Raw genomic sequence first — 15,435 nt, 5'->3', positions numbered from 1 at the left:
CTGTGTAACAAAATCCATATTTATAATGTGTTCGTAGATGCTGTGAGAAAACCATGGAGGTTATGAGAAGCTCTCAGGAAACCCTGTTAACCATCGTGGAGGTAAGGCGCATTACAAGGAAATCTTGATTGCAGTCAGACTGTGTATCTTGTTAGGAAGTCACTGACATGAGGATCGGTGCTTCATTTTCATGTGGTGGAAAGATGCTGGGGTGGGGGAGGGTGCATACCTCAGTAAGTCATGGTTTGGGAATGTCTCTAGTCCTCTCAAATTTCTGGGCGTGTTACAGCATTATACGTAATCTCTCGTCTTTAATTCATAAATCAGCACTTTGACATCGTAGATCTCTCCTGAGGCATTACGTGCTTTCAGAATGGTTTCCGTTGGGGTTTTAAGAGAAATCAGTAAGTCGCATCTCCTTTTCCCTGACCAGGTTTAGAACTGTTTCATCACTGAGTCACGTTAATCAGGCAGAAAGGGAAGGAAGTAAAGCAGATTTCCCAGGCTTATGACCTTAGCTCCACCCAGGACACAATTGTGTACCTAAAGCAGGCACTCACCACTCTGGGGAAGGGTATGTGGGGCAAGAGACCAGTAGTGTTTCCTCCACAAGGAGACATGGGGACTAGAGTATAGGCGAGCCTCCCTTACTTACAGTCTTCAGCTTTTATTCCTTTACCTGGTGGAGCTGGAATGTACTTTAGTATTACCTGTACTGCTTTTAAAAAATATTGATGCTGACCCTACTCAAAGCATACTTCTGGGGATGGGGCAGGAACATTTGTGTTTTTCAGTAGCTATCGCTATCTATTAGGTGGAGGCCAGGGATGCCACTGAACTTCCAGCAGTGCACAGGATGGCCCCCACGGCAAAGAAGTATTCAGCCCCAAAGCGTCAGTAGTCCCAAGATTGAGAAATCCTGGTCTAGCTTAATGAAGCTGTTCCTTTATTGTGTTCTGTTCTGACAGTAAGACTAAAGTCAACTTTTGAAATATTCTGGTTCCTCTTTGATTTCAGAATTTGTAAATATGATTCCAACAGAAGCCCTAGGGTTTGAAATAATTTATGTTATTTCTTCAACCCAAGAACATCATTATAGGCTTTTTATAACAATAGAAGCCTCCATTCTTTTCATTAGTTGATCAATATATTGTACCACCCTATGGGTTCAAACTTAAGCAACCATCAGCTTCAGATAAACTGCTATATGAAAGTGTCATATATAAACCAAATGGTAACCACAAAACACTAATAGCTATGCAAAGAATAGAGAGAAAGGAATCCAAGTATAATCACTAAAGAAAGCCAGCAAACCATGAAAGAGACCAAGAGAAGGATCAGAGAAAAACTACAAAAACAAACACAAAACAAATAACAAAATGGCAGTATTTACATATCTATCACTAATTACTTTGAATATAAATGGGTTAAATGCTCCAATCAAAAGACATTAGGTGACAGAGTGGATTAAAACAAGACCTATCTATGTGTTGCCTACCAGAGACTCCTTTCAGACCTAAAGAAAGACACAAGCAGATTGAAAGTGAGGGGATGGAGAAAAATCATGCAAATGATGTCAAGGAAAGCAGAAGTAGCAATACTTATATAGGACAAATGGACTTTAAAACAAAGACTGTAAAACAGACCAAGAAGGACACCATAAAATAAAGGGGCCAGTCCCACAAGAAGATACAACAATTATAAACATGCACACAACATGGGAGCATCCAAATGCATAAAACAGTTAATAACAAACATGAACTAATCAGTAGTATTATAATAAAGGTAGGGGACTTTAAACATCCCATTTACACTGATTATCCAAACAGGAAATCAACAAGGAAGTAGTGGCTTTGAATGACCAACTGGACCAGATGGACTTAACCAAATATTCAAAACATTCCATCCTAAAACTGCATAATACGTATCTTTTTCAAGTGCACATGAAACATTCTCCAGAATAGATCACATATTAGGCCACAAAACAAGCCTCAACAAATTCAAAAAGACTGAAGTCATACCACACATCTTTTCTGACCACAGAGCTATGCAACTAGAAGTCACTGCCCCCTCCCCACCCCACCCCAACCCCAAGATCTGGAAAGACCACAGATAGATGGACATTAAATAAATAAAGAATGAATGGGCCAACCAGGAAATCAAAGAAATCAAAAAGTGCATGGAAACAAAAGAAAATGAAAACAGTCCAAAATCTTTGGGATGCAGCAAAAGCAATTTTAAGAGGAAAGTATATAGCAATACAGGCCTATTTCAAAATCTCAAACAACCTACATTTGTATCTATAGAAGATAGAAATAAATAACAAAATGTAAAACCAGGAGAGGGAAAGAAATAAAGATCAGAGCAGAAGTAAATGATATAGCAACAAAAAAACAAGAACAAACAGATCAATGAAACCAGGAGCTATTTCTTTAAAAAGATTAACAAAATTAATAAATCTCTAGCCAGACTCATTAAAAAAAAAAAAAAGGACTCAACAAAATTATAAAAGAGAAATATCAACCAACAGTACAGAAATACAAACAATTGAGGGCACCTGGGTGGCTCAGCTGGTTAAGCGTCCAACTCTATATCCGCTCAGGTCTTGATCTCAGGGTTGTGAGTTCAAGCTCCATGTTGGGCATGAAGCCTACTTAAAAAAAAAAAAGAATTGTAAGAGAATTATTATGAAAAACTATGCCAACAAATTAGACAATCTGGAAGAAATGGGTAAATTCCTAGGAACATATAACGTACCAAAACTGAAGCAGGAAGAAATTAAAAAATTGGACAGACTGATTACCACCAATGAAATTGTGATTTTTTTGCTTACCTACTCAAACAGAAGTCCAGTACCAGATGACTTCACAATTTCAACCATACATTTAAAGAAGAGTTCATACTCCTGTATCCTTTGGATAAATTCGTAGTAGTGCTATTCAACAATAGCCAAATTATGGAAAGAGCCCAAATGTCCATCAATGGATAAATAAAGATGTGGCTTATATACACAATGGAATACTACTTGGCAATGAGAAAGAATGAAATCCTGCCATTTGCAGTACCGTGGATAGAACTGGAGGGTATTATACTAAGTGAAATAAGTCAGAGAAAGACACAGGTTTTTCACTCATATATGGAACTTGGGAAACTTAACAGAAGACCATGGAGGAAGAGAAGGGGAAAAAAAAAAGTTGCAAACAGGGAGAGCAGCAGACCATGAGACTCTTAAATACAGAGAACAAACTGAAGATGGATGGGGGAGGCCGGGGAGAGGGGAAAATGGGTGATGGGCATTGAGGAAGGCACTTGCTGGGATGAGCACTGGGTATTGCATGTAAACAATGAATCATGGGAATCTGCCCCCAAAACCAAAACCACACTGCATATACTGTATGTTAGCCAACTTAACAATAAATTATATTTAAAAAATAAAGAAGAGTTAATACCTATTCTGTTTATAAACTATTCCAAAAAATAGAACAGGAAGGAAGACTTGCAGATACATTCTATGAGGCCAGTATCACGCTGATAAAGACACCATAAAAAGAACTACAGGCCAGTACTTCTGACAAACATAGATGTAGAAATCATCAACAAAATACTAGCAAACCAAATGCAACAGTACATTTAAAAAGCCATTCACTATGATCAAGTGGGCTTTATTCCCAGCGTGCAGGTGAGGTTCACTATTTGCAAACAGCATGATGGATCACATCAGTAAGAGAAAAGACAAAAACCATATGATAATGTCAGTAGACAGAGAAAAAGCATTTGACACAATACGGTTCATCAGAAAAACCCTCAACAAAGCAGATTTAGAGGGAACATACCTCAACATAATAAAGGCCTTATATGAAAAACCCACAGCAAACATCATATTCAGTAGAGAGAAACTAAGAGTTTTCCCCCTAAGATCAAGAACAAAACAAGGATGACCACTCTCACCACTTTTATCCAACAGAGTAGTAAAAGTCCTAGCCACAGCAATCAGACAACAAAAAGAAATAAAAGATATCCAAATTGGTCAGAAGAAGTAAAACTTTCACTATTTGCAGGTGACATGATGCCAAAAATTACCCAATATATCCCACCAAACATGACTAGAACGGGGATAATGAATTCAGTAAAGTCGCAGGACACAAAATCAATGTGCAGAAATCTATTGCATTTTTCTACATGAAAAATTAGCAACAGAAAGCAAAATTAAGAAAACAATCCCATTTACAATTGTATCAAAAATAAGACACCCGGGAATTAATCCAACCAAAGAGGTGTACTCTGAAAACTATAAAACACTGATGAAGAAGTAAAGAGGACACACAGAGATAGGAAGACATTCCATGCTCATGGATGGAAAGAACAGATATTGTTAAAATAGCTATACTACCCAAAGCAGTCTGCACAGTTATTGCAATCTTTGTCAAAATACCACCAGCATTTTTCACAGAGCTGGTGAAGAAACAGTCCTAAGATGTGTCTGGAACCACAAAAGGCCCCGAGTAGCCAAAGCAGAGTCCTGAAAAAGGAAAGCAGAGCCTGGGGCATCACAGCTCCAGACTTGGAAGTTCCCTTACAGAGCGGTAGTAATCAAAACAGTATGGTACCGGCATGACAGCGGACATGTAGGTCAATGGAACAGAATAGAAAACCCAGAAGTAAACCCACAGTTATATGGTAATTAATCTTTGACAAAGCTGGAAAGAGTATAAAATGGGAAAAAGAATGTCTCTCCAACAGATGGTGTTGGGAAAACAGGACAGCCATGTGCAAAAGAAACAGGACCACTTCCTTATACCACACACGAATAAATTCAAAATGGGTTAAAGACCTAAATGTGAGACCTGAAACCATAAAAAATCTTAGAACACAGACAGTAACTTCTTTGACATTGGCCGTAGCAACTTGTTTTCTAGAGACTTGTTTTCTAGATATGTCTCCTAAGGAAAACAGATGCAAAAATAATAAACTATTGGGGCTTCATCAAAGTAAAAAGCTTCTGCACAGTGAAGGACACAGTCAACAAAACTAAAAGGCAACCTATGGAATAGGAGAAGATATTTGCAAATGGCATACCTGATAAAGGGTTACTATCCAAAATATATAAAGAGCTTATAAAACTGAACATCCAAAAACCAAAGAATCCAGTTAAAAAATGAACAGAAGACATGAATAGACATTTTTCCAAAGACATCCAGATGGCCAACGGACACATGAAAAGATGCTCAACATCACTTATCAGGGAAATGCAAGTCAAAACCACAATAAAATGTCAACCTCACACCTGTCAGAATGCCACAAATCAGCAACACAAGAAACGATAGATGTTGGCAAGGATGCAAAGAAAGAACCCTCTTGCACTATTGGTGGGAATGCAAACTGGTATAGCCACTGTGGAAAACAATGTAGAGGTTCCTCATAAAGTTAAAAATAGAACTGCCCTGTGATCCAGCAATCACACTACTGGGTATTTACCCCAAAAAACCAAAAACACTAATTCAAAGGGGTACATGTACCACTATGTTTATAGCAGCATTATTTACAATATTTGTAAATATTTACAATAGCCAAATTATGGAAACCGCCCACGTGTCCATCAGTAGATGAATGGATAAAGAAGTGATGTATCTATACAATGGAATGTTACTTGGCTTTAAAAAAGAATACAGTTTTGCCACGTGCAGTAACATGGATGGAGCTAGAACGTATAATGCTAAGTGAGATTATTCAGTCAGAAAGNATGTGATGGGGATTAAGGAGGGCACTTGTGATGAGCACAGGGTGATGTATGCAAGTGTTGAATTACTGTATTGTACACCTGAAACTAATATTACATGGTGTGCTAACTATACTGGAATTTATTAAAATTCCCTTCTATGGGTGAATCTGGTTTGGATTTCTCAACTCTAGAGCATGTTAATGCTTAACTTAAGATCACAAAGGAACCCTTGAACTTATGGACAAACCATACATATTCAGTCAGTCCCCTTCTGGTTTTTAACGGCCCTGGGGGTTGCTTAAAACAGCATGGAAAGCATGAAATGGATGGGCTGATTTTGGTACTGCTGATTCAGCTCACGTCCTGGAACTGAACATGTAACACTAAAGGCAGTTTACAGTTCCAACCCACAGAACTACTGAGAAAATGCGAAAAAGTCAGCAGCAGAAAAAAAAATGGCACAGTTCTGTAATGGGGGTATACTCTGCTGATCACTCATCCCTGGAACTCAGTTTTCATTAATTAATTAATTAATGCTGTGCAATAAGCGTTTTTGCTAAGACATATTTAAAAAAAAAATCTGTAGTTATAAACAGCAGGGGCAGTTAGCTGTTCCACATTGTCAAGGTCAGAAATCCCTCATCACCTAAATTAACTATAATTTAAGACCTAAAGCCCCTTGCTCTGGCCATGCCGGTTGTTTTGGTTTTTAAATTCTATTCCATATATGTATCTTCAGACTGCACTAGACCTTGAGTTTTGAGGAGTTTTCAATACAGTACCCTTTCTTCTCTCCAGTCGAATTTGGAACCTATTGATGGAAAAGGAAAAAGCCTTCAGAATAGGATAGAGGTCAAATGTTAGGTTTAGTACTGATAAAATTACTGGGAGACGTGGCTAGGGGTGACGCCCAGACAGACTGGCCGGTGCTGTCCAACTCCCACACCTAACCTCTGCCTTGGTCCAGCCCAAGAGGAGCTGGGGCCCCGGGGTGGGGAGGGAGCTGGGGGCAGCAGAGCAGGCGCCCTTGCCCAGGAACATAGAAGTGAGGAGAGAGAGGAGGAAGGAAAGTGACTAGGCCTCGTTAATGGATCAGTTTCCAGGTAGGGGAGGCCGGCCCTCGACTCAAGGAGAAGAATGGGTTGGAAGATGGGGGTGGTGAGAAGCACAGAACATTATCCGGCCATAGGCTGGCCCATCCCTGCCCCGCACCCCCCCATGTGACCTCTGTTATCCTTACCAAGGTGGCTCTTTTGTCGGATTGCATGTCTGAATGCACATTGTTCTGTCTGTCTAGGTCCTCCTGTACGACCCCCTCTTTGACTGGACCATGAATCCTTTGAAAGCTCTGTACCTACAGCAGAGGCCGGAGGACGACACGGAGCTCCACGCCACCCCCAGCGCGGACGACCAGGAGTGCAGACGCGGTCTCGGGTGAGCCCTGCTGTCGCCTGCGCAGACCTTCCTCTTCCCGAGACCCTTCAACCCGCCCCGCCTCATGCAGCCTCTGTGTTTGTCCCCAGGGACATCAACCAGAGTTTGAACAAAGTGGCCGAACGCGTCCTGATGCGGCTCCAGGAGAAACTGAAAGGGGTGGAGGAAGGAACGGTGCTCAGCGTCGGGGGGCAGGTGAACCTGCTCATACAGCAGGCCATGGACCCCAAGAACCTCAGCCGGCTCTTCCCGGGATGGAAGGCGTGGGTGTGAGGCTTGTGCTGCGCCCGCAGTTGCTGTGCAACTCAGTGAACTGTTCACTGTGGTTTTTAAAATGTGTAACACGTGCCTCTGTCCCCTGAAGATGCCTCGACAGGCTCCTCTCACGTTTTAGAAGTGTCGTTCATGCTCTACTTCTGCACCGAACTTGTATTTTTTCTTCTCAAGTACATACTAGTATTGTTCGCACTAGAATCACGGACTTCCGCTTCAGCTCAAGGGCAGGAACTAACAGTGAATTAGAGGAAATAAACTGCTAGGTTTGAGGTAGCTTAATTAAAACTTATTTCCCAGGTATTGTGTATGAATGATAAATTAGTTGATATTAATTTATAAAAAGAAGAAATTGTGACCATTTACATATCATGGTAAAGCTACATTAAAAATAGGTAATGTTGAGGGGCACCTGAGTGGCTCAGTTGGTTAAGCGTTGACTTCCACTCAGGTTATGATCTCCTAGTTCATGAGTTCCAGCCCCACATCGGGCTCTGTGCTGACAGCTCAGAGCCTGGAGCTGCTTCAGATTCTCTTTCCCTCTCTCTGCCCCTCCCCTGCTTGCACACTCTCTCTCAAAAATAATTCAAAAAATATAAGCAGTGTTGAAAGCAAATTAGTACTTAGGACCTGTATATGGGTTTTTAGTAGGAAGATCACTTACCGGATAGTGAAGCTGTTACATTATGGAGAACAGATTTCAGAGAGGATCGTTTCTATTTTTAAAAATGTATACCGGCCCTTCTCATTCTATTCTCTTCATTTTGATACCCTTCTGTGCTCTTTTCTCTTTCTGATGACTTGTATGTCTCTTCTAGTTTATGAATTCTCCTGTCAGCTGTGTATAATCTCCTTTTTAGACCATTCATGGGTTGGTTTTTTCCCAAGAACTACTTTCCATTCCTAGCTGTGTATATTCTTCACATCTGGCTGTTAACTTGTTTTGTATTGTCAACTTGTTTTTAACTTTTCGGTTTTCTGTCACGAATCATTTCACACATCCCTATTTGTAGTCTCTCTAGTAGCTCTACATGGAGTCACATTCCTGTGCCTGTTGAACCTCATCTGTAGTGGACAGTTTATCCACGTGTCATGTGATTTGGGAAGGTGAGCTGCGGCCGGGCTTTCTCTGTGGGCCTCTTGAGAGACCAGGGTTAAGAACAGTTCCTTCCAGATAAGGTTTCTGGAGAACTCGTTTAAAGTTAGTATTTTGCGTTTCAGATAACAAACTTAATGCATCTTTGTCTTGTATGCTGCCTAAATGAATAATTTAGTATATATATGAAGTTTTATTAATGCAGTGAAATCAGGGGATCTTCGTGGATGAAATAAGAAATTACCAGCTAGATGACAGTATAGGTAAATGAATTGTTGCTAATTCTTGCTGCTTGATGCATACAAAGAGCTCTGAATGACATTAATCTTCGCTTCAGCCTGGAGGGATGCCGTAAGTTTTCTATCCTGTTTCACATATTATAACGGCTTTGTAAAGTCTGCCAAATTTGCAAGTAACAAATGTGGGAGGAATAATTCACAGGTGGTAGAATTAAGCTTCTAAAAGATTCTGACAGGAACAATGTCTGGAAATGAATAGGTTTTTAAAATACTAATCAGACAATGTGTTGTATGCTGAGTACCGAACACGTATTATATGCGGCGTTCTTGAGAGGTTCGTGATGTTGTCCCAGTTTACAGCTGGGGAAAGTGAAGTTGAGAGAAAGTAAGTAACTTGTCCAAGACCAGAATATAGTAAATTGAAGGTGCAAGTGTAGGACAGTCTCTGACTTTAGAAGCTTTCATGTAAGAAGAATCTAGGCTTCACCAGTCAGTTGCTCAGTGCACACCAAGAAGCTACTAGAAAGGCTAGTCGATTATAGACTGAACAGTTGTGTCTAGGTTAAAGGAAAGAACAGCGCTGCCCTGTTCTGTGCTGGTCAGTTCACCTCTCCTTCCGATATATGCACTTAGAAATATGGTATTAAAGAAATAAGAGCAAAAAAGAAAAACTCTGGATTTCTTATCTACAGTAGGCAATTCTTTAAAAAAGTAGAAAGCTAGTATACTGACTTGAAATATAGAAATATGTACCATTTCAAGTATTTTAATTGCACTTTAATGAAATTATGTATTTTCTGTAGATTTATTTTAGTACCATTGGATGTATTGTCTTTACTACACTGTTACCAGAAGCCTGTTACATTGCTCCTGTTTTTGAATAAATTTTTCTGAAAGAAAATATACGCTAAACTCACTTATTCTATTCAGATGACTGGGTGTCGCGTGTGCCAGGCACGAGCCTAGCTCCTGGGGAGGCAGCAGTGAGCCCTCAAAGAGCTTGTGGTCTGGCACAGACAGGCAGCTTGTCCGCATGGAGCTGGGAAGCCCACGACCCAGATCCAGCCTGCCCTGCACCTCCGTCTGCACGGACCTCTAGCCAGAACCCCGNGGGTTTCTGAACTGCAAACTCCCAGGCACGTACCCTCATACCCGACATCTAACACTTAACACCTGACTCTGGTCCCCGACACTAACCCCAACACTAACCCTAACTGTAGACCTGAAGGAAGTGGCTTTCTGAACATGCAGTATGAAACGCTGGGAAGCAGCCTCATTACCCTGGAGGAAACCCCAAACATTTAAGTATCGGTAGTATTTCTGAAAATGGTTGTGAAGGAGGAGGTAAAAACAGAAGGACCCATTGAATATATATTTAAGGAGTATTTAGAGCCCCCAAGCCCCTCCTTGCCTCAGCTCAGTGCATGGCTGCTATCTGTGTTCTCACCCCAGCAGAAATCTGGGGTTTTAGTCTCTGGAGAGGTCTCTGAACTGCAGGATACCAGGTACACACCCTAATCCCTAACTCCTACCCCTCACCCCCACCCTCTGCAGCCCTCTGAACTACAAAATACCAAACACCTAAACTAACCCAACACTCTAACCCTAGAGCTGGTACCTAGAGATGGTATTAAAAAACAATACCATCAAACACATGAAATAGCTGGGTGTAAGTGTAATAAAATGTTAAGTGCATGTACACTAAAATTTATAAAACATTAATGAGAAAGCAAAGTCCTAAATAATACAGAGAGACGTGTTATGTTCATGAACTGGGAGACTCCATATTGTTAAGATAGCAATTCTCCCCAAATGGATACACAGAATCAATGCAATGCAATCAAAATACAAGCAGGATTATTTTTTTTTCTTTTATAACTTGACAACTGGATTACAAAATCAGAACGAAAATGCAAAGGAACTTGAATAAGCCAAACAATTTTGAAGTTTGAAAGACACTAGGGGCGCCTGGGTGGCTCAGTCAGTTAAGCATCCAACTTCGGCTTAGGTCATGATCTAACCGCTCCTGGGTTTGAGCCCTGCTTTGGGCTCTGTGCTGACAGCTCAGAGCCTGGAGCCTGCTTCGGATTCTGTGTCTCCTCTCTGTGTCCCTCCCCCACTCATACTCTCTCAAAAATGAATAAATGTTAAAAAATTAAAAAAAAAAAAAAGACTTACACTAACACCACATAAACAATACAAGGTGGTATTGCCATAAAGATAAGACATACAGATCAATGGACCAGGATAAGGAATCCAGAAATAGACCCTAGTATATGAGTAACTGATTTTCAGCAAAGGCTCCAAGGTAAATTTAACAGGGAAAAGATAGTATTTGCAAAAAACAAAACAAAAAATATCTCCATATGCAAAAAACCCCACATATCTCAAAGCTGCTCTCCTACTATATATAATAACTAACTTGAACTGGGTAATATGCCTGAATGTGAGAGCTAACATTACAAAATTTGTACAAGAACTCCTCTGTGACCTTGGTTTAAGCAAAGATTTTGTAGATAACACATTAAACACTGGCCAGAAAAAAAAAATGGTAACCTGGACTTTTTTAAAATGAAAACCTTTTCCTCCTTAAAAGACATTAAAACAAACAGCCAAGCCTTGCAAAACATGTCAGATAAAGGATTTGCTTTTAGAGCATACTTTAAAAATCTTTTAACACAACGAGGAAATGAACATTCTCACTTAAAAATGGCCAAAGATTTTACAAGACACCTCACCAAAGAAGAGATCCAAATGGCAAATATGAGCACATGAAAGCACCTCACACTGTCATTAGGGAAAAACGGAAACCAAAACCCCGGTGAGATGCCACTCACTATACCACCGGTAGAAGAGAGAGTGAAGACGGCTTACACCACCAAGGGACAGAATACCGGCGGCCAGCTCGAACGAGTCCATTGCCGGTGGGAACACAAAATGGCACAGCCACTTTATAAAACAGAGTCTAGAGTTCCGCTGAGGGAAGGTGGCAGAGTAGGAGGGGCTGGGGTCCCCCCGCCCCCCCACACACCAAGGCAACGCCTCCAGGTAGTGCAGCGAACTCCGAAAGTGGACTGCAGAGCCCCGGACACAAGGCCACCCCGGAAAAGGAAGGTGGCGGGGAGATACCGCTGGAGCCCCTTCACGGCTCACACCCGCACCCCAAGCCACGAACCAGAAACCAGGAGGGCATCACCCCCAGGAGGAAGTGGGAGGATCGGACCCCANAATAAGGAAGATGTGTCCCCATGAAAACCAGCTTTGAAAACAAGTGGAGGCTTAACTCCAGGAAGTTTGAAAGCCGGGAGATCTTAACCTCCGAAGTGGTGATGCTCAGCAGGCTTTACGCCGGCAGAGCTGCAGGCAACAGCAAACGGGGTCCTCACTGTCTGCCCAAGACAGCGCACAGAGCAGCGGTTTGAAAAGTCCCCGGAGCGCCGGTGAAGGACGACGCGCCCGGCGCAGGGATCTGTCGGGCATCTGTCCAGGAATAAAGGTGCCCGTGGCGTCCTTTCCCGCCCCCCTGCCCCAGCCTAGATGGCCACAGCCCGCGGCCCCGGGCTAACTCTCCATGCACCCGGCTGGGGGAGCACCCCCTGCCCCTCCGTCACCCCCCCNCTGCAGGCAGGGCGGGGCCCTCCGCAGGCTGGGCTGGAGGGCTGGGTGCCTGGGCCACAACACGCCCGGAGCCCACACGGGAAGCCTGGGGACTGTGGGCGACTGTGGCAAAAGCCACCACGGCCTCTTCTACCCAAGGCTACGACCTCCAAGACCAGGGCGCAGGGCTGACCTACCAGACACACAGAAGCAACACAGAGACAAAGTGAGGAGGCAGATGAATATGCCTCAAGTTAAAAACCAACATACAATCACAGTAGAAGAAACAGCTCAATGAAACCGAAATAAGCAACATACCTGATAAGGAATTCAAAGTAATGGTCATAAAGATACGCCCTGGACTTGAGTACAGTGGGTGAACTCCGTGAGAACTTCAACCAAGAACTAGAAAATCTAAAAATCTAAACCAGTCAGGGCTGAGGAATTAATTAGCTGAAAGGGGAAATATGCACTAGCCGGAATCAATAGCAGGTCAGAGGAGGCAGAACAGATCGGTGACCTGGAAGACAGGGCGATGAAAAGCACCCAGGCCAAAAAGCAAAAGAAAACAGAATAATAGAAAAATGAGAATAGGTTAGGGGACTTCTGTGGCATCATTAAGCGTAACATTCACAGTAATGGGATCCCAGAAGAAGCGAGAGAGAGACAGAAGGGCACAAAAACTTACTCGAAGAAACAAGAGCTGAAAGTTTCCCTAACCTGGGAGGCAAAGCGATATCCATCCAGCTGCAGGAGGCACAGGCGAAGCCCAGGAGGTGCACACCAAGACACACAATAATGAAAATGTGAAAGGTACTGATAAAGACAGAGTCTTAAAAGCAGCATCAAGATCAAAGACGACAGCCACATGCAAGAGAAACCCCAGGCTGCTATCAGCGGGGTTCTCAGGCGAACTTCTGCAGCCAGAGGGAGTGGCGGATGTTATCTCAAGTGCTGAAAGGGAAAAGCCTACAAAACAAGAACACCTTCCCTGGCAAGGTCATCAGGAGGGAGCGAAGGAGAGATCACTAGTTCCCCAGAAATAAGTTCATCACACTACACCACTCTTTTAAGAAATGTTTATGGGAATTCTTTCAAGAAAAGGCTGTAGCCAGAAGAAAATTATGAAAGGAAAATGTTACAGGAAAAAGCAAACATACAGTAATGACAGATTAATCACTTACAAAGCCAGTATGGAGGATAAAACACAAAAATAGTAACATCAATTATGCCTATAAAAATTTGTGAAGGGAAACAAAAAATAAAAAGATGTGAAATATGACCCTATAGACATAAAACGGAAGGAGTAAAAATTGAGCGCTTTAATGCTGTGTTTGAACTTAAGTGATCATCAACTTAATACATACAGTTATACACATAGGATGTTATATACGAAACCCATGGTAACCACAAATCAAAAAACTCTGATATGCAAAAAATAAAGAGAAAGTTATCAAAGTATACACTAAATAAAGCCATCAAACCACGAGGTAACAGAGTAAGAGAACAAAAAAGAACAGAGAACTAAAAACCAGAATACAATCCACAAAATGGCAAAAAGTGTATACTTACTAATTACTTGAAATGTAAATGGACTAAATGTTCCAATCAAAAGACACAGGGTGACAAAATGGATAAAAAATCAGACCACACCCCTACAAGAAACAAGACCCATCTATACGCTGCCCACGTGAAATCACTTCAAACCTAGAGACACATACAGACGGAAAGTGAAGGAATGGGAAAAGATATTCTACGCAAATAGAAGTGGAACAAAAGATGCAGTAGCAATACTTATACCAGACAAGGTGGAGTTTAAAACAAGGACTTTAGGGGCGCCTGGGTGGCTTAGTTGGTTAAGCGTCCAACTTTCGCTTAGGTCATGATCTCGCGGCTCGTGGGTTCGAGCCCCGCGTCGGGCTCTGTGCTGACTGCCAGCTCAGAGCCTGGAGCCTGTTTCTGTCTGTGACTCCCTCTCTCTCTGACCCTCCCCTGCTCACGCTGTCTCCCTCTCTCTCTCCTAGAAATAAAATAAAAAACATTAAAAATAAACAAAAACAAAAACAAAGACTTTAGCAAGAGACAAAGAAAGGCGTTACATAAAGATAGAAAGGATCAGCCCAACAACACTGTATAACAACTGTAAATATCTAGGCACTCCACACAGAAGCACCTAAATACATAAAGCAAATGTTAATAGACATAATAAAGGATAGGACTTAAATAGGACATAAACACGGATAGGACTTAAACACCCTATCGAATCAATGAACAGATCACCCAGACAGAAAACCAACAAGGAAAACTGTGGCTTTAAATAACACATTAGACCAGATGGGCCTAACAGAGATCTACAGAACATTCCATCCAAACACAGCAGAATACACGTCATTTTCAAGTGCATATGGAATATTCTCTAAGATAGATCACAAGTTAGGCCACAAAACAAGTCTCAATAAATTTAAGAAGACTAAAACCATATCAAGCATCTTTTCTGCCCACAACGGTATGAAACTAGAAATCACTTACAAGAAAAAAAAAAAAACCACAAAAGCACGGAGGCTAAACAATATGCTATTAAACATCCAATGAGTCAGCAAATAAATGAAGAGGAAATAAAAAAAATACATGGGCACAAATAAAAATGAAAATACAATGGTCAAAAACCTTTGAGACACGGTGAAAACAGTTCTAAGAGGGAAGTTTATAATGATACAGGCCTAAATCTAGATCAAGAAAAGTCTCAAACAGCCTAACGTTATAACTAAAGGAACTGAAAAATATAAGAACAAAACAAGCCCAAAGCTAGGGGAAGGAAAACAAAAAGGATAGATTGGAAATCATAATATAGGGATTAAAAGAACAATAGAAAGGATCAACAATCAAACTAAACACTGGTTCTTTGAAAAGAAAAAGTTAATTAACCTTGGTAAGAATCTCCATAAAAAAAGAGATTCAAGTTAAATCAGAAATAAAGGAAGAAGAATAAGTGACATCACATGAAGTACAAAGGATCTTAAGAGAATATAATGGGAAATATATGCCAACAAATTGGACAACCTAGAAAAAAATTAGTA

At 41.4% G+C, this 15,435-nt stretch overlaps 1 protein-coding gene across 3 annotated transcripts in view; it reads left to right on the top strand.

Annotated features, from left to right (window-relative positions):
* ATM (ATM serine/threonine kinase) overlaps positions 1-9,656 on the top strand; it is a 124,243-nt gene extending 114,587 nt beyond the window's left edge. For 2 of the 3 annotated variants that reach the window (XM_077777446.1, XM_077777445.1), the window contains exons 61-63: positions 38-101; positions 7,017-7,153; positions 7,243-9,656. In XM_077777446.1, the coding sequence (XP_077633572.1) occupies positions 38-101; positions 7,017-7,153; positions 7,243-7,426 (385 nt within the window). In that variant the 3' untranslated portion in view covers positions 7,427-9,656. Of the gene's footprint in view, positions 1-37; positions 102-7,016; positions 7,154-7,242 lie in introns of those variants that run through there. The other variant, XM_077777447.1, reaches the window with a different exon arrangement.
* Positions 9,657-15,435: the final 5,779 nt, after the last annotated feature.

This window comes from Crocuta crocuta, unplaced genomic scaffold, assembly GCF_008692635.1.
Source record: "Crocuta crocuta isolate KB4526 unplaced genomic scaffold, BGI_CrCroc_1.0 scaffold278, whole genome shotgun sequence".
In the NCBI taxonomy this organism is placed as follows: Eukaryota; Metazoa; Chordata; class Mammalia; order Carnivora; family Hyaenidae; genus Crocuta; species Crocuta crocuta.
Note: the sequence above shows the minus strand (reverse complement) of the source record. Positions and strands in the feature narration are given on the sequence as shown.